The following is a 21,527-nucleotide window of genomic DNA, read 5'->3' on the forward strand; positions in this document are numbered from 1 at the left end:
TTTTTTTTTTTTTTTTTTTTTTATATTTCTGCAAAACCTGCAATAACTTTGTGTTTGCAGGAGAAATAAATGCCTTCAAAATAACCCACATCAGTTGGAGTTCAAACAATTGAGTTTCTTTACTGACATTATCCTTCAATAAACCATTGATATGGTTGCCCTAAGACCTTCCTCAATAGTAGAGATTTTAGTGTGATTTTCAAGAAGTTTTTGTAAGTGTGATTAGGAAAGAGAAAATAGGAGTGGAGAAAGAAAAAATAAAGGAAAAAACAAAACAAAATTAAAAAAAAAATATTGACGCACTTGCCTGGGCGCGAAATCTGCGCCTCACGCAATGAGGGGCGGTTATTTTGAGCGAAAGTGGGGCCCTAATTTCTACCAAAACCTCCTCTCTTGCACGAGAAAGAACCCCATCAAATTTTCACTCCACATTTGTTTACAAATTCATTCCAAATTTTTTGTTCTGCCAAAAATCCATTAAAACTTACAAATGAGGATGGCCTAAATACTCTCTCTATCTTGAAAATACTACTTGAACTCCCAAGTTTTACTCCTTACTTTTATTCCCTCACACAAAAGTTTAATGTTACACTTTCATTGGGACTCATAGGATAAAGATAACTTATCATATCTTGTCACGTCAGGGAGTTAAAGTGAGGAACTAGAAAATGGAAGTCCATATAGTATAACTCCTCTATCTTCAAGAGTTCTTTTTTTTTTTTTTTTTTTTTTTGAAGGAAAAGAGTTCTATTATATTTACTTTCAAATTTTACTCTCTTACTTTTATTCCATGGCGTGGAGGCAATAATAAATTATTTTCATAATGTGTGTCCCAGGAAAAATGTTTGAATCAAGAATTTAAGAATGAGAATAGAATTTGGGAATAGAACTTGAAAGTCCACATAATAATTTTCATCTTCAAGGTGTGTCCTATTTTTACATTATCATATTTGCACTCTCTCACACTCTCAAAGGTCATCTTACTTTTATATCACATTACAATATAATAACAACATAATAAATAAATTTAAAAATAAAAGTCAAAAGATTGACAAATGGCAAGCTAGTAGCCATTTGTTGGGCTCGCAAGCCACATAAGCATAAATTGGATTTAAAAAAAATTGCAACAAAAAAAAAACACACAAGTTATCTTGTGAGGCATATGCCTAGTATGGATGACAATTATACCATAAATTATGGTCTATTTTGCAGTGGAATCTGTCCAAAATAACCTACAGATTATAAACTATCGAAAATAGTTCAAAATCACTAAAAAGTACACTCAAAGTTTCCTCACAAATTCACTCGTGTGTATTCAGAAATTGCTAACCCTTGCTTTTCTTGGGTTTTTATACATGTTCCACCGAGTCCAACAGTAGTCTACCATTAATGCTAGTTACAATAATTAATACAATAAATGTCATTATATCTTATCATTGTTGTCGGTTCCGCTTCTCCTGCGTCGATCCGCCTCCTACAATAGTCTTTTCCATCATTGTCATAAACTCCTCTTTAATGGCTCATTAAATGACCCGACGTCTTAGTTCAACAGAGACGCTCTACTCTTACCTGTGCTCGACCGGCTTCCTCCACTACTCGTCTTCATTCAATTGGCTCCTCTGACCCACCCGGCCCCCATCTAGCTTCTACACTCGTTCGATTCTGTCCACCTAGCTCCTCCATTCACCCAAACTCGGCAACCTCGTTCCTCCATCCATTCGCCCTATCAGCCTGGTTCATCCATCCACTCGACCCATCCGCCTAGTTCCTCCATCCACTCACAATGTCTGCCTAGTTCCTTCATCCGCTTGTACTGTCAGCCTGGTTCATTCATCTGCTTGACCCATTCACCTGGTTCCTCCATCTACTCTTCCACACAATGGAATTCGACTGAGTCATTGCCTATCCAACTCCTTCTTGATTGGTCTCACCACTTACATTACTCCACACCTCCCGCTGTCAATCTCCGCCTTCCCTGGCCGACTCGCCTTCTGTCACTTTCTTGACCCTATAATTCCTCTTGTCTTTCTTGTCCTTCCATCAGGCATCGCTACACTCTCGGTCTCCTGGGCTCATATCTAATCACCTGCAGTTGACATATTTTGTACCTCTAAATAAATTGAAGACACTTAACATGTTAATTACAAACACATAAAATGTTACATAACATATTATGTGTCTGCAGTTAACATATTCTGTACATGCAGTTAACATTTTGTGTATGTAGTTACTATTTTATGTGTCTATAGTTAACATGTTATGTGTTTCAATTTATTTACAAGTATATAAACTGTTAATTACAAGTACAAAATATACCAACTGGAGACACATAATTTTGGACAAGGGTCCACAATGCAAGATGGATCCTAGTCCATGGTATAACAATTGTTAACGGCAAATTATACCATGGACCAAGGTTTACTTTGCATTCTAGACCCTAGTTCAAAATAACATTCAGATTATATGTTTGCAGTTGACATATTCTGTATCTGTAGTTAATAATTTATGTGCTTGTTAATAAATTGAAGGCGCATAACATGTTAACTACAGACACATAATATGTTATTTGTATGTAGTTAACATGTTATGTAATATGTATCTTCAATTTATTTACATGCACATAAATTGTTAACTGCAGGTACATAATATGTCAATTGCAAACACATAATTTTTGAACCTAGATCCACAATGCAAGATGAACAATAGTCCATGATATAACAATTGGTCGTTTGACTCTCTAGCAAACATGTTATATTAAAAGAATTAGGAAAAAGGTCAAATAAAACCTCTAACTTTATACGAAAGTGCAATAAGGCCCCTGAATTCATGAACATGCCATTACGTCTACAAATAGCAAATCATTAAGGTTCCGACAATACTCCGACAGTTTTGACGTTACTCCGGCAACAATCACCGGTTGATGCGACCAAGCGGTCGCCTTCTTCATCCGCGGAAGTGACCCAGTTGGTCACTCATCGAAGAAGGCGATCACATTGGGTCAGTGGTCACTTGGAAAAGACGAAAACTGTTCGTTATTTTCTTTTTTTTTTTTATTATCATTATCAACAATGCCCATCAACAATAGCTAGTACCAATCAACAACAACCTACATATTAATAACATGTTATTTACTGGTAAATTACACTTGACCAATTTTAACTGGTAAATTACACTTGACCAATTTTAATAAGTTAAAATGTTTGATTGCACTTGTTAAAATGTTTGATTGCACTTTACAAAAATTTATGGGTTAGACTTCTTGTAAAGTTTTGTTTTTTTGAGTAGACCCCACAAATATTTGAGAAGTGAAGAGTAGGATGGATGCCCTAAGTTGAATTTGGAGGATTTTGTGAATGAGAAGACAATGTAACCCTTTCATCCCATCCAAATATCCAATTCACAAATATTTCTCTCAAGTCTAAAGTCTATTCTACTGTCAAACAATTTTATGTCTAACATTACTTGATATTCAAGACACATGTCAACGTAATATTGTACATTGATACAGTATTTTAACAAATTCAAGTGCGAGAATCAAGAAACGACATCCTACAAAAGTTTTCCAGTTTTCTTCCTCACCCAAGAATTGTAGGCATCTAGAGTTCTTAATTTGCAGGTGGAGGTGGTGGCATTGACATTTGGTATCCACCAGTTAATTGCTGGGGAGGTGGTGGCGGCCGCCACATAGGAGGAGCACCCATTCCCATTGGTGGTGGCGGGGGCCTATTCATGGGTGGAGCTACCTGCGGAGGTGGTGGCATGGCCGGGCCTCCTCTAAACTGCTGTGGAGGAAAGCCAACTGTCCCAGGTTGTGGAGGCTGAGCCTGCCATGATTGTGGCGGTGGTAATTGCATTGGCGGATAAGCAGTAGACTGCATGGGTGGCGGCGGGTGAATTGCCTGAGCAACAGGTGGGGGAAAAGGGCCATTTGCAAAAGGCCGTGGGGGCACTGGCGCAGCAACTGTACCATTGGCTTGCGCCACAGGGGGGAGTGTCGGAGGTCCGCTAGCAAAGAGTGTATGGGGCCTACTCTTTTGGCTACTTGGATTGCTCGCAGCTAAAACTCTCTCTACATGTTAAAGATGGAACAGACAAATTAGTGGATATACTCCAAAGCTGAGGAAACTCACAACTAAAACTCTCGATCTCCACTCTTTAAAGGTAATGCATACATTCCCATAAGCAATAAATTTTTACCTGCAGGTGTCCCATGACGTTCACCCTTCGTATCTTTCTTGTAGGCATAGGAAACTGTAATCTGCCTGTTACAAAGATATTGGCCATTCATCGCCTGGAAAAGCACCACACAATCAGGAAACAAAGAAAAACAGGGGAGGTAATGAAGTGAATTACAAAATAAAATAAAATATAAAAAAATTAAAAATTAAAAATTAAAAAAGAGGAATTTGTGATGTTATTCTCTCTCAACGAACACAATCAACAAGGAATCTTAGTTCTTACACTTCACTGATCCCAGGGAACATTTATTGTAAACTAGTATATACACTCAATATCTTCAACTTGAAACAGATTTGAGTTTTTTTTTGTGAGCACTCATGGAAAGAAAGTTCATTCTTCGAAAACATACTATATAAACATCTGAACCAGTGAAAAGAATTAAATTTTAAAACGAGAAGAGAATCAAAGATGTCATAAAAAGCGCAGGCCCACAAGAAAATTACCTCAATGGCAGCATCAGATGCCTCAAACGAATCATAACTTATAAAACCAAACCCACGAGAATTCCCCGTCTCAGGGTCTCTCATTATCTGCAAATACAAAAAGGCATTATAATCAGACTAGAAAAAAGCATCCAAAATATGAAATTCAATGCTGAATGAGACAAAGGTTTGATAACATCCTTCAAATTTCATATAACTAAAAATTCTCTCCTATTATGTGAAAAGAAAATGTGATTTTTCTTTGTATATGAAAATGAAGGACAAAATAAGAAAATGATTTTGCATGAGCATTTAAGTTTGCAGCTCAGATATCACAGACTAAACACAAGTACACAACCCTGCGAACTTAGGCTTATATAGAAGCTTAAAATGCAAATGGGGTCAAATATATGCCATTTAATAGACAAGTATAATATCCACAAAAAAGAAGAAGAAGAAATCTTTAATATGGCCATAGGAATTGTTTTCAGGATGTGAAAATGTAGTCTTCAGTCTTCTCCCTCGTAATATATATATATACAATTTCAAACTAAGCAAGAAGTCAAAATTTCTGTTAATAAAATACAGATTATCAGAGAAATGACCTTTGGATTTGAAACAATTACTCCAAAAGCACTGAATGTGTCATATAGAAGCTTCTCATCTACATCCTGCACATGAAAAAAGGGGAGGGTGACTTGCATGTCTACAGGGAAGATTGTTCAAGTACAGAGATAACTTTGAACTGCTTACAGGATCAAGATTTCCAACAAAGAGGTTAGCACCAACATCAACACTCTTCTTATCTTGTGATGCCTGCAAAGGAAGAACAAAGGAAAAAGAATTTAATAGTTTAAAACTCAAAAACAAAAAAAATGAATAATAAGCATAAAATCCATTTGAACCAAAATTTCTATCAGAGGTTAATAAGCTACAGAAGAACAACTCACTATACCAAAATAATGAAAAAGCAGGAAGGAAAATAGTACCTTATTCACTCGTATAGGTTTCCCATAAAGTTTAATCATATTCAACACCTTTATTGCCTGAATTTCTCATAAAAAGCAATGAAAATGAGTAATAGCACATGAAGTTGATGAGTGTCACATAATATTGCCATGAAGAATGGGCTACAACAAACAAAAGCAACACTTACATAGTCAGCATCTTCTTCACTTCGGAACTCTACAAAGCCATAGCCTTGATGAGCATTGGTAACTCTATCCTTGGGGACATAGACATTAACTGCAGTGGATATATTAACTAATTTAATATAGAAAACCAAACACCCATATAAGAAAATAAAAGCATGTTCTGCTAATACTAGTTTGTGCTTGTGTACTTGAATGCACAAGGAGCATGGGGGAATAGTTGTCTTGAGTATTAAAGTTTAACCATACCAACTGGGCCTGCTTGAACAAACAGCTCCCATAATAATTCTTCTGAAACCTACAAGCAGAGAAAAAAAGAGATCAGGTGAAAAAATAATTTAAGCGGAGAGAGAAAAAAGAGAGAATAATAGAGATAGAGACGGAAGAGGAGAAACAGCACTAATTAAGTAGCTGCTGATATCAAATAAGCAAAATGATTGCAAGATAATACAAGATAAATTTCTTATAACTTCAGATTAGGGCATTCATGCTGATATGCACAAATTAAGAGCAAAACTAGGTAACAAGTCCTCCACGATAATAGAGCAAGAATCTGTTCATCCCTTCATTGGCCTCCTATATGTTTCCTTGTCATTTGCTCCTTTTATTTCCCCAACTAAAACAAATTCATATTGAAGCTACAGCTACTACTACCTAAATGCAAATGAATTCAAGCATAATTCTAACTTTATTCCTATAAAATTCAACTTTTTCCTTAAAAGTTACAACTGTAACCAAGAATCAACTGGGTCCATCTTCATCACCATAAACTTGGCCGGGTTTACTTGTACTCCGTAATTCACATTGCATTTTCGCAAAACATATGCAAGACAGCTTATATAAATCAAATGCAGCTCTGCTCGTAAAGCTACTAAACAACAACATTTACTACGATTTTAAAGCCTCAACCTTCAACAGGAACCTATGGATTCAATAATACATAGCCCTACAAGTGTTAGCGTCAGTGAAGAATCTAAGGGGACATAAACCCTAGAATCAAGAAATGGAGCTTTACTCAGTGTGTAGTTGTACCTAGTCAGTGCGTGAAGCGCGTAAACCCTAGAATTAGGGGAGGTTAAAAAAAACAAAACAAAATAAATCAAAAATCAAAAGGATAAGAAGAACCTGAGGATCGAGGTTTCCGACGTAGGCTGTGGCGTCTTGATTGCGCTCAGCGGAATGTTGACCGAGAAGGTTTGCCCCGACTCCAGGAGCAATACGGGTCGCCATGGATGGCCCAACTCTCTTTCGCGAGCTCTGTTTCGAGTTTCAACGGCGGTGTTTGTTTAACACTTGAATATAATTTAATAAACCCCGAAGTGTGCTTGTTTGGAAATGGCGGTTTGGCACTTCCGTGAGTTGAGATTTATGGATGCGTTTGGGAGACGTTCCAAAAGAGTTTTTTTTTTTTTTTTTTTTTTTTGGGCATAAATTAGGGTTAGAGTTATTCAAGTGTTGTTCCATCACTATAATAATAATAATAATAATAATAATAATAATAATAATAATAATAATAAATTGAAGAAAAAAAATTGGTACAATTAGAATAACTGGATTGTTTTAATTTTATCACTATTATTTTATTATTGTTAGCTTTTGAGAGGGTAAGGTGATAATAAAATGCAATTGGAAAAATTTACTACTTCGAACATAGGTTTTTTCCAATTGCTCTTTGATAAGCTTGTTAGGGTCATATCGTATTGTTCACATTAGTTAGCCATCGAGCCGACTGGCTCATGCTCTTGCTAAAGTAATTGTTTCCCATACTAGTCCTTGTTTTCGGGAGGGTGACCCTCTCGTTTTTGTTCGTAACTTCTTGAATTAATGCAAGGCGTTAGCTTTCAAAAAAATATAATAACTATCATTTCAATCATTCCAACCACTTCAATCTTACTATTCTAACAAAACAAGTCTTATGGTATTAGAAGAATGAATTGTTTTAAAAAGTTAAGGCCAAGACAAATATCCCTGGCAGCCTTAGAGTTCTGTATGCCCTCTCACTAACACATCCTACAATACTATTGCAGCTAGGCAAGGCAAGGCAAGGCACTGGCCTTCGGTCTCTCTGGTAACAATCTTCATCAACTTCGTCCCTGTCCACAGCTCGTTTGTAGCTTAAAATAAGTTATAAGCTCTACCAAGCAGAGCCGTTTTCTACTTCATCCCTAACTCGTTCTCGTTTGTAGCTTAAAATAAGTTATAAGCTCTACCGCTTTCTACTTCCTCCCTTTCCACAACTCGTGCAGCTTCGAGTCCTTCCACTGCCCCTTCTTTGTCTCATCTTCTTCAATCTTTTCCAAGCCAAGCTGCTCCCCTAGACTGCTCCAAGCCTTGTGCAGATTAGGCGGGAGCTTCTTCGTCCCCGTCCTAAGCAACCCTCGTGCCTCTTTGCGCCTCGATTCCTTTGCCAATCCTTCGAGCAGAGGCTTCATGGTGTTGAAATCGGCCATCCTGCGTCTCCTCACACTCTCCTTGAACACCTTGTACCCTGTCACAAACCGCCCCTTCTCACACAGATAATGGATCAATGTCCCATAAGTTGCAGCATTAGGTTTACAACCATTCCGCTCCAAATCTTGGTACACCTTCTCAGCTTCATCCAACATTCCATTCCTACAATAGCATATCATCAAGTAATTATAGCTAATTGTGTCTGGTTCAACCCCTGCAGCTTTCATTTCCTCAATCAAAGCCTTCACGCCGTCAGGATCTCCGCCATGGATGTTCATAAGCTTGACATTGTAGGCGCCAACATCCGGAGCAATTCCTCTTTTCGCCATGTCCTCCCAGGCCTTCTCAGCATCATCGATCCTCCCTGATTTATACAGTGAATGTAATATAGCCGTGAAAGTAATTGGAGTAATCTCGATACCTTTCTCTTCCATCTCGTTGAGTCTCTCAATGGCCAAGTCGGGCGATCTGACCTCGCAATAGGACTTGATCAGTATACCGTACGAAATCTTATCAGGCAAAACGCCGTATTTGTTAGGAATTTCGTCGAACAGTTGGGGGACGCGATCGCACAACCTCGAATTAACGCAGGCGGTGAGAAGGGCGTTGAAAGAGAGCGAGGATCTAGGGGTTCCTAGTTCGTCCATTTGCTCGTACGTGCTGCGCGCTTTATCGAACATTCTGGCGATGCCGTAAGAACGAATTAGGGTGGAGAGGAAGGGCTCCTGAGTGACTTTGGGGTCCTTCTTGTGAGACTCGAGAAGCGTCTCGATATCGGAGAAGCGGCGCGCCATGGCGAGACGCCTGACGGCGTAGGTCTGGGCGTAGCGGGAGGAAGCTTGGGAAGTGTAGTTGCCGGAAATGGAGGAGTAGATCTTTAAAGCCTCATCGGGGTCGTGTTCGGACCTGAGCTTTGACTTCGCTTTGGAGATGGTGATGGATGCGCCGGCGGCAGCCGCCGTCGTGGTTGATAGGTGGCGACCGTAACGTAAGGCCAGGGAAGACATTGCTCACACACGGGTTTTGCAGGGTTTAGGGTTCAGAAGAAGAAGAGACTGTTTTATGGAAGTATACTTTGTTAATAATCAAGTGAAAATAGAAAAAGAGACAAAAAAACGCCTTTCTTGCTGCTCAACTTCGGCTTCCACCGCCAGCCTCCGACCGGAGCTCTAATGGAGTTTTGAGTCGGCGGTTTTGGTCACCTTCTACGTTTGCTCTCGCTCTTCTTCCGCCCCGATCACCGTCGCAGCTCATTCCGCCTCCGACCACCGCCACAGATCTTCCTCTTCTGTTTTCTCTCCCTTTGAATAAAATAATAGTATGTAGGTATTGGACTTTGTGTTGGTAGTCTTGAACTCCCAATCCTATTTTGATTTTACCCACTTTTTATTTTCTTTATTATTGTGTTTTCCTCTCGTTACTTTCACGAGCATTTTTCCTCTCGTTGCTTTCACGAGCTTTTCATTTTCATTAGCATAAATCGTTTAGTTTGGTTTCGGCAAGTGTTGATCTTATCCTGGGCAACGAGCAAAAAAGAATGATGACGAAGACCCAGATCTTTGATGAAGCTTTAAGCTCCATGAAGGAACATAGCTTCTTAGTTATGAAACAGTCTGCGATTCAAGTTGTTTTTATGTCTGACTGTAAGTAATGGTTTACCATTTTATTGATCGTTGATGTAAACGTTTTATGTTATGAATTAATGGAATAGCTATGTTTACCTTTCAAAAAAAAAAGAAAAAAGAAAAAGAGACAATTGTCGGCATGAGCAATTCAACTTGTCTCAAGGTTAAAATTTATCACAAGAAATCAGGAATTAAGGGTGCGTTTGGTTCGCACATGGGAATCGGAATCGGAATGTGTATCAAATACTTGGTAATGGTAATGGGTTTTGGTGAAAGTATTTGACATGTTTGGTAATTGGGTGGAATGGGAATGATTATTAATAGTTGAGGAAAAAAGGAGGAAGAGAGATGAAACCCTTATTTAATAAGGGTATGGGTTTTATCATTAATGGGGTATTCCAAACTCATAGTAGCATTCACAAAACCTATCAACCAAACACAAACAATCACTTTCATACACATTCCTTAGGCCTAAACCCACCAACCAAACACACCCTAAGTCTTACCAGAATAAGAGTCATAGACAAAAGCCTAATTTACTGTTGATCAATTAAGTCACTATGATTAATGCATCCACAAACTGTGGAGCTAAAGTATGGAGCATTGGAGCATCTAGGGTGGGTGGTTTCACCTTTAGTCACAAGAAAATTAGACATAATATCATTGTTATGTTTTTTAACAAAGGTGCTGCGTTATCATTTACTTATGAAATATAGAGGAATTAAAATTGTTATAATTTTTGTTGGTTATATATTATACTAGTAGTGAAAATAAGTGTCCAATATATTTATCAAATATTAAAATAATGTACTCCGTATATATTAGGATAGATTCAAGAAAATAATGAAAATGAATAAACAAATTTTGTAGAATTGTTTTTCAAAAATTTTGTAGAATTAAAAACATATAAATTTAAGTAATATATTGAGTTAATCAAATGTGTTCATAGAGTGAGTTAGATTTTAAGCAAAAAGATTTGATAGAAAAATTATTGAATCTATCGAACTACCTTACTTTCAAAGTTAATTGAGAGCAAATTAAGCTAAGTTGGTCATGTTATGTGCTTGATAACAACAAGGTTCTAAACTTCTTGTAGAAGTGACTTGTTGAGACTTTCTTGATTTGAGTCGATCAATTACAGACAATCTAGGCTAAAGTTTGTCCATCGCACTCCTTCGAATAGTAAATACGGTCATACGGGATTTCCTCGTCATCCCTCCAAAATTAAATTATAAAAAATGTATATTTTTTTATAATAATATAATTTGCCAATTGTGTTTGATAGAAAAATTATACGGAGTAATATAAGTTTGCCTCTATTTTAGTAGAAATTGAGAATTAATGATCTGTTTGGAAATTTAAAAAATGACTTTCAAATTTTTTAATTTTTTTTATTTTTCAATATTTAGCTACCAACAAAAAAATTAAATTAATTAAAATTATTCATTTTGTAAAAAAAAAAAAAAAAAAAAGATCTATCTTGACAACAAATGTGTTCCAAATTTTTTACTCGAAAGACATTTTTTGGATTCTTATCTCATATTTAGTTCTCTCTCTCTCTCTCCCTCACTCTAAGTAGTGTCAAATGGCAAGGTTGACCCACTATTTGTCTAATCATTATTTGAATTAGATTGTGCTAGTTTGGTAAAATATAGGTCTACTCGAAATGCACCAAATAATAAAAATGTTGATCCAACCCAACCCCATATTGTTTTAGAAAAAAATTATTTTAATTTTTTAATAAACTTTCAATGTTTTCAAAAAAAAAATATCAATTTACACTTATAACATTTATTAATGATCGATTGAAATATAAACTAGGTTGAGCTAAATCAAAAATAAAAATATTAGACTGTCCCACAACCCAAAAAATTTTATTCAATTTCCTTTAATTCAAAGTTATAACATTTATCAATACATTATTAAATATGAGTTCCAGCTCCGCCGATAAAACAGTATCCCACCCGAATTTAAAATATCAATTTTTTTCACTTCGAATGGTATTCCGAAGCTCGAATTCGGATACCCTTTTTGGATACAAAATTGCATTTCGTGTCGATCGGGTTTTTCCATTTGGACGAGTTTTGCACAGCCAATAGTCGCATGAGACCAAAAGTCTCAATTTTGTTATGCCATTTTCCTTCACTTTTGGGGTACAATAGTGTACCCTTTCCCAATAACTAATTTTCATTTTAATAACTAATTATTATTAATGCCTTAAAGCGTGAATTAGTAAATTTCATGCAATTTTTTTTTTTTGACAAGCATGTAATTGCAGTATGATAACAGCAATCTATTCAAACAAGTAACAACTAGTAATATGATTACACAGCAAAATTTCACCATCAAGATCTTTTCAACAATTGTAAATCCAAATGCAGCTCATTTACGACAAAAGAAAACAGAAAGGAAAAAGCATATGCTCTATAGTATTATACACTATGATATTCATATAATAATACATACGATGAGATGTGTAAGGATAAAAAATAAAGCCCTAAGAATAGCAATTTAGCCCGAGGTTTTGAGGCACAATCTACTTGAATAACTGGATATGAGAACCAGGAAAGAAGATTGTAAAGCAAAAAATTTAAAGCCTGGCATGACAATATGGCATAGTCCAGCAATTGAAGGGCAAGGCCAAGACATGTGGTTAGGCATACAGTCTCAAGTTCAACTCCTTGGCGTTTAGTTGTCAAAGATTACAAACCCACTTGATCGCGAGAGAGACACATTAGATCGAGTATCTGACTACCTAGCTAGTGAAGCTAACGTAAAACTAGCCATCGTACTCCCCCTGCGAGAACTTGTTCTCTGGATAGAAGATGGCAACAACAACATTGCCACCAAATTTTCTGCCGTTCAGTCCTGACAACGCTTTTTTACCACTTTCAACATCAGCATACTCCAAAAACACCTGCAAGTAAAATGAGGAAAAAAAAACAAGGCTATAGCAACTCCACACAGCACTTAAGAGGCTTGAATCCGGAAAGAACAAAACTGTAATGAATTGAAAAGTTGACATTTGTCAAGAAACGAGCTCATCAAAATCTTTTTTTTTTTTTATCCTTCATTGAAAATTCTTAACAGAATTACGGCAACTGAAATTCTGCACATAAATCTACCTTTCCAACTCCTGGTGTAGGGCTGCCATTTGGGTTTGGGCGGGGAATAACAACATTCACCAAATGACCTGTAGAATGACAACATAAAAGTTGAGATCTACATCAAATCAAATGAGGGATAAAACAAATTTCAGAAAATTAGAGATCAGGGGGTTTTGTGAGCATATACTATGGCAATCCAACATAGATATCTTGTGAAGACAAAAGGCAATTTGTAAGCACAGTACAAAAAATGAAAACAACATTGGCAAGAGACCATGGAGATCAAAGTAGACACTGATAACAGGAACAACAACCCTTGTTAATAAAATTCACATACCAAACTTTCCACATTCCATTTTAATGTCTTCCAATAAATCTGCATAGTTCTCATCATCTTTGAGCTCTTCTTCATCTACCATCTGTGTTAGGCACACAATCTTCGTAGATGGTGGCCCAGGTTGTTGTAGCATTAACCTCTACAAATGTACATGCACGACCAAAGATATTAAACTCCACTTCCAGCAGTAATCAATATCAATCAATATGTGTGTGTGTGTGTGTGTGTGTATATATATACACTAAAGTAGTTCACTGTTAGGTCTCCAAAAGTTAAGGCATCACTGTAACAACATTTTTTAGGCATAATTACAGATAAATCTCTTTGTTTTACTTAACAAATATTAGGGATCTTAATTGATATTTGTTTAAATTATTCTTACAAACAAGACACCTCCCTAATTTTCACATTGATAATCTAGACAAGTTTAATGTTATAATTATACTATATATGATACTTGAGCGTCCCTGAATTACACATGGCTATTTGCTCAAATTACTCCATATATTTTAAAACAAAAGGAGTATCCTTATTTTTGAAAAATAATATTGAATTGAATTATTTCTCAAACAAAATGAATATAGTATATTTGTGTATTTGAATTATTATTATTATTTTACAAAAAAGCAGGAATACTCTATGTTTGATATGTTTTCCTACCTAAAAATTAATAATAAACGATCAAAATCTTTACATTAAATTTTCAAATATGTTTGATTTATTTTTTATGCACATACACCACTTTGTTTCAAACATATATCAAATGATTATATCACAACAATTTCAATTCTGCAGAGAATAGCAAGTCTAAAAAGAAAAAGGGGCCATATAATATCAATTGTGTATAGTGTAGTGTAATTTCACTCTATTTTCCATCAAAACTAGAGTCGTGTTCCTTAATTATAAAACATATGTCAATTTTAGGGCAAAATTTATTAACTAGAAACACTAGCCAATATCCAACAGGAAATATTAGTGCATTGCACAGGTCACATTAAATTAATTAAATAATTATTTAAATACAATGGCTTAAAATTCTATAAGAAAACGCAAAGTATCTCACCTGCATAGCTATCTGTTGCTGTGCATGTAACAAGATACTATCTTGCTCAGGTTTAGGCTGTGTTGTACCTTGGTTAGCCCGTCTGACAGTAAGAGTTTTATCGCCCATTTTAATCCCATTAAGAGCTGCACAGGCAATGTCAGTGACTGAGACATCCCGGTAGACACAGAAGGCATAGCCTTTTGAGTTTCCAGTTTCTCTATCTTTCACAAGATCAAATCCTCGTAGAGGGCCAAAAGACTCTAGCAATTCCCTGATCTGTGCTTCTGTGAAATAATAGGGGAGACCACCCACAAAAATACGGTCAGGACCTTCAAGCCCCCCAGCAGAACCAGGTGCTAATCCAACAGCTGCAAGATTGAGATTAGGGTTTGGTAGACTAGGACCAAGAGTAGCTGCCAGTGAGGGGTTGTAATCACTGGGTCTTCTGATCTTAACTGGTCCCCCCTGGGTTAAAAATAAACAATTAGAAAAAGTAGATATAAAAAAAAGAAAAAAGCTATTATCTCACTCCAAGTTAAGAACAATATTTATTATCCAGCATATCCACAGGAATTCTGACAGCATAAAATCATGAAGAAAGATATGATCAGCGAATCTCAAAATTAAGAATAGAGGATTTATTCTTAACTTCAAGGGGCAATGCTGCTAATAAAACATGTTTTGAAGCATAAGCACTATTTGCAATCTCAATGAATTCTTCAGCAATTCAGAACGTAATCAACAAGTCCAACCTGAATAACGAATATGCAATGTGGGCCTTACCTCAAAAATAATGCCATCCAAAGCCATGGCATTACTAGCTTCCTCAACAGATCTCATCTCAACAAAAGCAAACTTCTTCTCATGGTTTATATAAACATTCACAACAGCATCGCCTGAAAATGATGAATAATCTTAGCATCTGAAAAGAATATATAGAATTAAAAAACAATAATAATAATTGGAGATATAATTATCCAACCAGGGCCGGCACTGTTTCCTCCAATTGCAGACATAACATGACTAAAGAAGGTTGCAATAGACTGCAAGAAAAGGAGTAGAGTCAAATTCACAATTTCACATTACAGAACATTTAAATACATAATAGCACATTTCACTGAAGAAAAGATGATGCAGACGACAAACCACAAGTGCTGATGCCAAAAACAATACAACTAAAATGTACAATCAAGATTCAAGAAAAACACACCATGTACAAGGAAAATGCTGTAGCATATAATAACAGTAGATGGGTCTTGTAATATCATGAAAATATAAAGAAACCAAACAGATAAACTAAAGTCACTGTAGTGAAAAAAATGTGATGGCATCGAGCAAAACCAGTGGGAGTATAATACCTGCTCATTTGCATTTGGAGGAAGTCCTCCAACATAAACTCTCCGAGCATGTCTGGTTGCCTGATAATGAGACATCTGAAGTAAGACTTCCTATAACAAAGGAGATAACTAATATATACAAGTAACAAACGAGTGCCAACCTGTTGAGTCATTGCTTGAACAGGCATCATAGGAAGAGCCCCAAACTGCTATTAAAACCCAATAAATGCAAAATTAAAACAGTGAACCAAAAAGTCAGCACATATCTTCACATGCAGAAGGAAGAGTAACCTGTCCTGGTGCCATGGGAAACACATTAGAGAACATTCCAGGAATGGTTGGGCTGGTGCCAGGAACCTGGCCTGCAAAATAGGGTGAAGTTATATTGTTATAACTCAACAGCAAAAGTGACAACAATCACCTGAACTTCTATAATAATAAATATAGTCCAACACATTAATATATGTTTCTTTTGATATAATTTACTGTCTTTCATTCTAGACTAGAGTCTATACTAATTCATTAAGAAAAGGGAAAAGGGAAATTCAGGTATGGATGAGAATATTTGTAAAGGTAGCAATCAAGTGATTCCTGGTGGAGAATGAAAAAAACCTGTATTGATTCTTCCTTGTACATAAAAGCTACAGTAGTCAGCTCACACCCATTGTCAGCACAGTGGGGCAAGTAGCCCAACATTGCCTTCTTAGAGCATAAAGCCAGACAAACAAAACAAACAAAGAAACACCAAACACAACAAGAAACCAAAAGTCCTCTCAGTTCCGGAGTTATTTCACCAAGAAAATAATAAAGAATAACTCAACAGTCAATCTAGTGACTAGGACACCATACCAAATAGCCTACAAAGAAATTATAAAATGCTTACCAAAATGAAACCATGCATTTTGAAATGGACTTCCACACTATTTCCTAGAAAAACATGACAGTTATCAAGAAAGAGCAATTTAAAATAGTAATGATATTTGTACCTGGAGCAGCAGTCGCACCAGGCAACAGTGTAGCAGAAGGAGGTGCCATATCAAAACCACTGACCCTTTTACTGTAAAGAAGAATCATCGATAACAAGGACAGAGAGAAAGCAAGATGCAAAAAAAGTCAAAAACCATAAATAGAATAATATGAATAGTTTTGCAACCCAAATATTCAATGAGTTATGCACAAGAAGAGAGGTTGAGGCAACTTCAATATGTTAAAGTTATCAAAGATAGTAAGGAATGCTAATAACACATCAATGGTAGATGATCTATTAATTATCCTTGGTAAGAATTGGAGGTAGCAAATTGAAGATCTTAAACACAAACAATTCTACATTTGAAAAGTCAAAAACCTCCTATAAGCACATTACATATTATTAGAAAAAATTCAATATCTAGAGGAACGTACAGTATTTTTTGCATGTAGCTATAATGTGTTAGTATTTTTAAAAACACAAATTCATTAATAAAATCAGAAGTAAAAATATAATAGTAATCCAGTCATGGCATTTCCTCTATAAGTTTGGACTTTGTTTATTTCATCAAACCTGACAGATCAGTAGAGATTGACCTCACTATGACTTAGTTTCTGAATTTTATACACAAAAAGAGTAGCGCAATATAGATATTAATTAATATAACAAAGAGCATTGCCTGTTTGTCTGTACAGATAACTAAAGAAAATGAAAATAGAAGCCCAAATAAATGGGGTAAATGGACAAGCAGAAAAGTAATATGACCAAAAACTGGAGCTTACCTTTTGGAGCGAGAAGGTGATCTTGAATTTGATATATGCTTAGATCTATCTTTGGAGCGAGATCTGGACCTACGCTTGTGTCTATCCTCTCTATCTCTGTCGTAATCCCGTCGCCTGTAAAACCAGTCAAATCCCTATCTTGAGTCATTTATTACCTTAAACTATTAAGTTAGTGGCAAAATATCAAGAGAGCAGGGTTTATTACAGCTGATGATTAAGAAGTGCATGATAACGAAGTGTGATATTTATAAAAAGAAAAGACCAAGCACAACAGCATCAGTATGATAAATGAATTAGTAAGAACCAAGATTCTTACCTGTCTCTGTCACGACCTCTGTAGTTACCATCATCTTCTCTATCTCTAGTCCTCTCCCTCTCCCTTCTTTCACCTCGATCCCTATTGCGGTCTCTGTGGTGGCGATCACTGTACTTTTCCCTGTCCCTGTCTCTCCCTCTATCTTGATCTCTATCACGGTCCCGATCTCGCCCTTTTTCCCTTTCCTTGTCCTTGCTTCTAGACGATTCTCTTTCTTTCTCATAGTCACGTGAACTATGCTGGAAGGCACAAAACACATTGACCAACAAACAATTAGCAAATGCTAATAAAACAAAACAGCCAAAAATGAAACAACAAAGAAGAAGGAAATGGAGGATATAGCATAAAAATCAAAAGCAAAAACCAGGAGAAACCAAGCTAGTAGCCAAATAACACCACTACAGACATCTTCTTAAAGCAAACAACCAAAAAAGCACAATTATATGCATAACATGTCCCAAAGAAGCTGAACCCATAATGGCTCTTTCATTATTTCAGTTCATTTCCTTTTTTTCTTTCAACCATAAAAGTTGAGAGCAAAGAAGACTAGCTTCTAGCTTCTATGCCAAAATGAGACCATGTGAACCACAAAACTAGTAAGATTTATGTATTTCAATAATTCAATCAATGTCACATTCACCATAAGTTATCTCACAAGGTCTTGTGATCCACAGTTGTATTAGTTGACTTCACAACGCATAAAAAACCCTAAAACCGAATAATTAGAGCACGAAATTCAGTAACCAGAACAGTAACTAGTACACCGCACTATTAAATTGGATCGGCACCTAATCGAATTACCAAAATCTGACACAATAATTCACTTACAATGGTTGGAGTCTAATATCAATCAATGATTTACGATACAAAACATAATTTCAACCCTGCAAACGATGCTTGCGAGATATATACAGTAAAAAACACCTGAGACTTGGAGTCGCTGTGTTCTTCAGCGCCACCGTAGAAGGCGGCGGCTTTAGGCTGAGGCGAAGCTCCGTAATTGTCTCTATTGTTGCCTACATCCTCTCCATTGCCGTCATAGTCTGTCATCTTTTACTGTTCCTGCGCCTTTCACTCCCCCTTCAACAGCTTTCTCTCGAGTCTAAGATGCCAAGCAACTGAGTTTGTGAAGTTAGGGCTTGCAGAGAGATTTCACCGCTTTTATCAATTTATTAAGGAGTATTATTTATATATTTTATTTTCATTTTTTTTGTTACCAGTCAATTTCTTTTCCTCTTTTTTTTTTCCCATCTTTAATTTGCTTTTAAGTTTTTAAAAATGCTTTAATTACCCTAAAAATGCATAAACTTTGTATTAATTATTACAACTAGATTCTAAACCAATTTTGTCTCGATTTATGTCTTTATTTTTAATCATTAAAGATAATTAGAAAAATGATCAAATAGACCCCATTAACTTTACTCAAAAAGTTAATTAGGTCCTTAAACTTTTAAAAGTGCAATTAAATACATAAACATGTTATTTGAAGCATTGAAGCCCAGAAACTAGTTGGTAACCTATAATTACAGGTTACATAGGGTTTCAACGACCTTACCTACACTTTTCGACAATAATCACTGGTGATCGAACGGTCGTCAATCGCGTTTGGGGGAGGTGACCCGGCCTGGTCTGCCTTCTCCAGTCGCCGGAGAAGGCGACTAGTTTGGTCACCTTCTCCAATTGCCGGAGAAGGTGACCAATTTGGTCGCCTCCTCTAAACGCGACCGACGACCGTCTTGTCGCCGGTGATTATGGCCGGAACATGTTGAAAGGATGGCTGGAACCATAGGTAACCTGTAATTACAAGTTACCAACTGGTTTCTAGGCTTCGATACTTTCAAATAACATGTTTATGGGTTTAATTGCAACTTTTAAAGTTCAAGGGCCTAATTGACTTTTTGAGTAAAGTTCATAAGCTTATTTGACCATTTTTCCAAGATAATTTGATGGTTGCATGATTTTTGGGTATAGTTAGAGGGAGTTTGGTTCGAACATTAGAATAAAAATCGTAATTGAAATTAAATATTTGGTAACTGTAATGAGTTTAATAAGTGAACAAAAATGGTAGAGTAAATAGGAATTGAAATTGAAATAAATAAATAATTAATGAATTAAATTAAATATATAAAAATATATAATACATATATATATATGTGTGTGTGTGTGTAATAAAGTTTTATATTGAATGTATTGAGAATGATTTTTTTTCTTTTTTCTTTTTTCTTTCTCATTGTTGATTCAATTGTTCAAACGTATGGGTGGGAAAGGGACTAAAGAATTTAAATCCAACTATATGATAACAGAAATAGGTAAACAAATATGATAATAGGTATCAAATTCGATGGTATGGTATAAAAGTTACTGACCAAACAGCACCTTAATGGTATTTGTCAGTATGGATTTGTACATGTTGTATTTCAATTATGACTTAAGTTTATTGAGTTTGGATTTGACTATTTTATACAACGTTTTAAACTAAAATTGTTATTCGTAATATTTAGTTTATGTTGCAAATATATATTATTGACCATTATCCTATGTACAATTTTTTCCATTTTATATGTATATGTATATACTTGTCCATTGTGAATGAAATAGTGTTGAGCTTATATTGTACAGTGCATAATATAATGTATGTGCATGACTCAAAATACAAATAAAGTCTCATGTTGATTAAAATATCATAATTATTATTTGTTGTAGCCTTATAGGCATATATGTGGAGATTTATCATAAATCTTACAGCATTTACATTAGTAGTTTATTCACGATTTTTGAGGAAAAAATGACACCATGAAGGAGAGAGAGTGATGGAGTCTCTTCTGCAAATGTAGTTTTTGGAACAGTAACCACCATCACATTTGGCATCACTGCTGTGCGCGTTTCGCGCATGGCAGGTGCCCACTCGGGCGCGTGCAGTGTACGCGCCTGCCACATCTGTTTTTTTTTTTAAATCATATTTGTTTTATTTTTTTCTCCTCTCCCATCTTAATGGAAGTTGCTTAGGAAGGCAAATCAAAACCATTGATTTTTCATAATCACCTTGTAAAACCACAATCTCATGAATTTAATATATTGATGGGAAGTGATACATCCATTATATGACAATCCTTAAAGGATCGTTTTGATTAACAAGTGGCTATAACCTGAATTTTAAACATAGTATTACCCAAAAGGCGACGAGTCATAGCACTAATTAGAGATAATAGCACTAGGACAATTTATATGATTCGAGTGTCAAATTGACTTGATCATGATTTAAAAGTCAATGATTATTTGTCGAAATTCAAGTTTTGATGGTGCTAATTTGTTATAGAAATTATTTCACATGAGACTTGGGCATTGAAATAAATATCAAATATGAGTATTTAAACGCATTGATAGTGCCTAATTTTTTAATATAATTTTTTTTCAGAAGGTAAACTAAGAGCACTGTACTAATTTTATGAGTCACTTATTATCTTGGCCTAAGCCCTCAATTATGGATATTTGATCGAAAAAGATCCATAGATCCTAAGTCAATCCCTGAAGGATCGCCATAAGTCTATAATAAATAAATTATTATGATCTCTTAATGCATAAAATGCATGATCCGAGCAATTAATTTCTCGAAATTTTATTTCTCGGGTTTTACTTTTCAGACGGATTTTACTTCTCGGATTTTACTTCCTTAATTTAACTTCCCCGATGTTACCTTCGGATGGTACATGAATCCATTGTAATCAAATAGAAGTACACGATCAAAAAT

The 21,527-nt window shown here is 35.8% G+C and overlaps 3 protein-coding genes across 5 annotated transcripts; all 3 read right to left on the bottom strand.

Annotated features, from left to right (window-relative positions):
• Positions 1-3,354: 3,354 nt before the first annotated feature.
• Positions 3,355-7,207, bottom strand: LOC116021250 (splicing factor 3B subunit 4-like). Its single transcript, XM_031261866.1, has 9 exons — positions 6,938-7,207; positions 6,062-6,110; positions 5,818-5,906; positions 5,651-5,707; positions 5,415-5,477; positions 5,267-5,332; positions 4,683-4,769; positions 4,198-4,291; positions 3,355-4,069 (listed from the first exon to the last, which is right to left on the bottom strand). The coding sequence occupies exons 1-9, from the start codon at positions 7,040-7,042 to the stop codon at positions 3,606-3,608; spliced, it is 1,074 nt and encodes a 357-aa protein (XP_031117726.1). The 5' UTR covers positions 7,043-7,207; the 3' UTR covers positions 3,355-3,605.
• Positions 7,208-7,651: 444 nt separating this feature from the next.
• LOC116019285 (pentatricopeptide repeat-containing protein At4g36680, mitochondrial-like) lies at positions 7,652-9,300 on the bottom strand. Its single transcript, XM_031259436.1, has one exon. The coding sequence runs from the start codon at positions 9,268-9,270 to the stop codon at positions 8,029-8,031; it is 1,242 nt and encodes a 413-aa protein (XP_031115296.1). The 5' UTR covers positions 9,271-9,300; the 3' UTR covers positions 7,652-8,028.
• Positions 9,301-12,241: 2,941 nt separating this feature from the next.
• LOC116019284 (splicing factor U2af large subunit B-like) lies at positions 12,242-18,925 on the bottom strand. Of its 3 annotated transcripts, none has more exons than XM_031259433.1 (13): positions 18,704-18,924; positions 17,780-18,018; positions 17,464-17,577; positions 16,701-16,771; positions 16,006-16,076; positions 15,876-15,923; positions 15,736-15,795; positions 15,360-15,420; positions 15,161-15,273; positions 14,396-14,842; positions 13,333-13,471; positions 13,014-13,081; positions 12,242-12,805 (listed from the first exon to the last, which is right to left on the bottom strand). In XM_031259433.1, exons 1-13 carry the CDS (start codon positions 18,827-18,829, stop codon positions 12,668-12,670), a joined length of 1,695 nt encoding a protein of 564 aa, XP_031115293.1. In that variant the 5' UTR covers positions 18,830-18,924; the 3' UTR covers positions 12,242-12,667. The 3 variants fall into 3 exon arrangements, with proteins under 3 accessions (XP_031115293.1, XP_031115294.1, XP_031115295.1); XM_031259434.1 differs by having other exon boundaries at positions 12,668-12,805; positions 15,876-15,920; positions 18,704-18,925; XM_031259435.1 differs by having other exon boundaries at positions 12,788-12,888; positions 18,704-18,925.
• Positions 18,926-21,527: the final 2,602 nt, after the last annotated feature.

This window comes from Ipomoea triloba, chromosome 5 (genome assembly GCF_003576645.1).
Source record: "Ipomoea triloba cultivar NCNSP0323 chromosome 5, ASM357664v1".
In the NCBI taxonomy this organism is placed as follows: domain Eukaryota; kingdom Viridiplantae; phylum Streptophyta; class Magnoliopsida; order Solanales; family Convolvulaceae; genus Ipomoea; species Ipomoea triloba.

What these genes read in the sequence shown, in the direction of transcription:
- LOC116021250 (XM_031261866.1), bottom strand. Translation starts at nt 7,042, where the DNA reads ATGGCGACCCGTATTGCTCCTGGAGTCGGGGCAAACCTTCTCGGTCAA. An exon ending in AACCTATACGAGTGAATAAG is followed by an intron (nt 5,478 to 5,650) that starts GTACTATTTTCC and finishes CTTCCTTTGCAG; the next exon opens with GCATCACAAGATAAGAAGAG. An exon ending in TTGTTGGAAATCTTGATCCT is followed by an intron (nt 5,333 to 5,414) that starts GTAAGCAGTTCA and finishes TTTCATGTGCAG; the next exon opens with GATGTAGATGAGAAGCTTCT.
- LOC116019285 (XM_031259436.1), bottom strand. Translation starts at nt 9,270, where the DNA reads ATGTCTTCCCTGGCCTTACGTTACGGTCGCCACCTATCAACCACGACG.
- LOC116019284 (XM_031259433.1), bottom strand. Translation starts at nt 18,829, where the DNA reads ATGACAGACTATGACGGCAATGGAGAGGATGTAGGCAACAATAGAGAC. An exon ending in ACAGCGACTCCAAGTCTCAG is followed by an intron (nt 18,019 to 18,703) that starts GTGTTTTTTACT and finishes TGTGCCTTCCAG; the next exon opens with CATAGTTCACGTGACTATGA. An exon ending in TTCAAGCAATGACTCAACAG is followed by an intron (nt 15,796 to 15,875) that starts GTTGGCACTCGT and finishes TCTCATTATCAG; the next exon opens with GCAACCAGACATGCTCGGAG.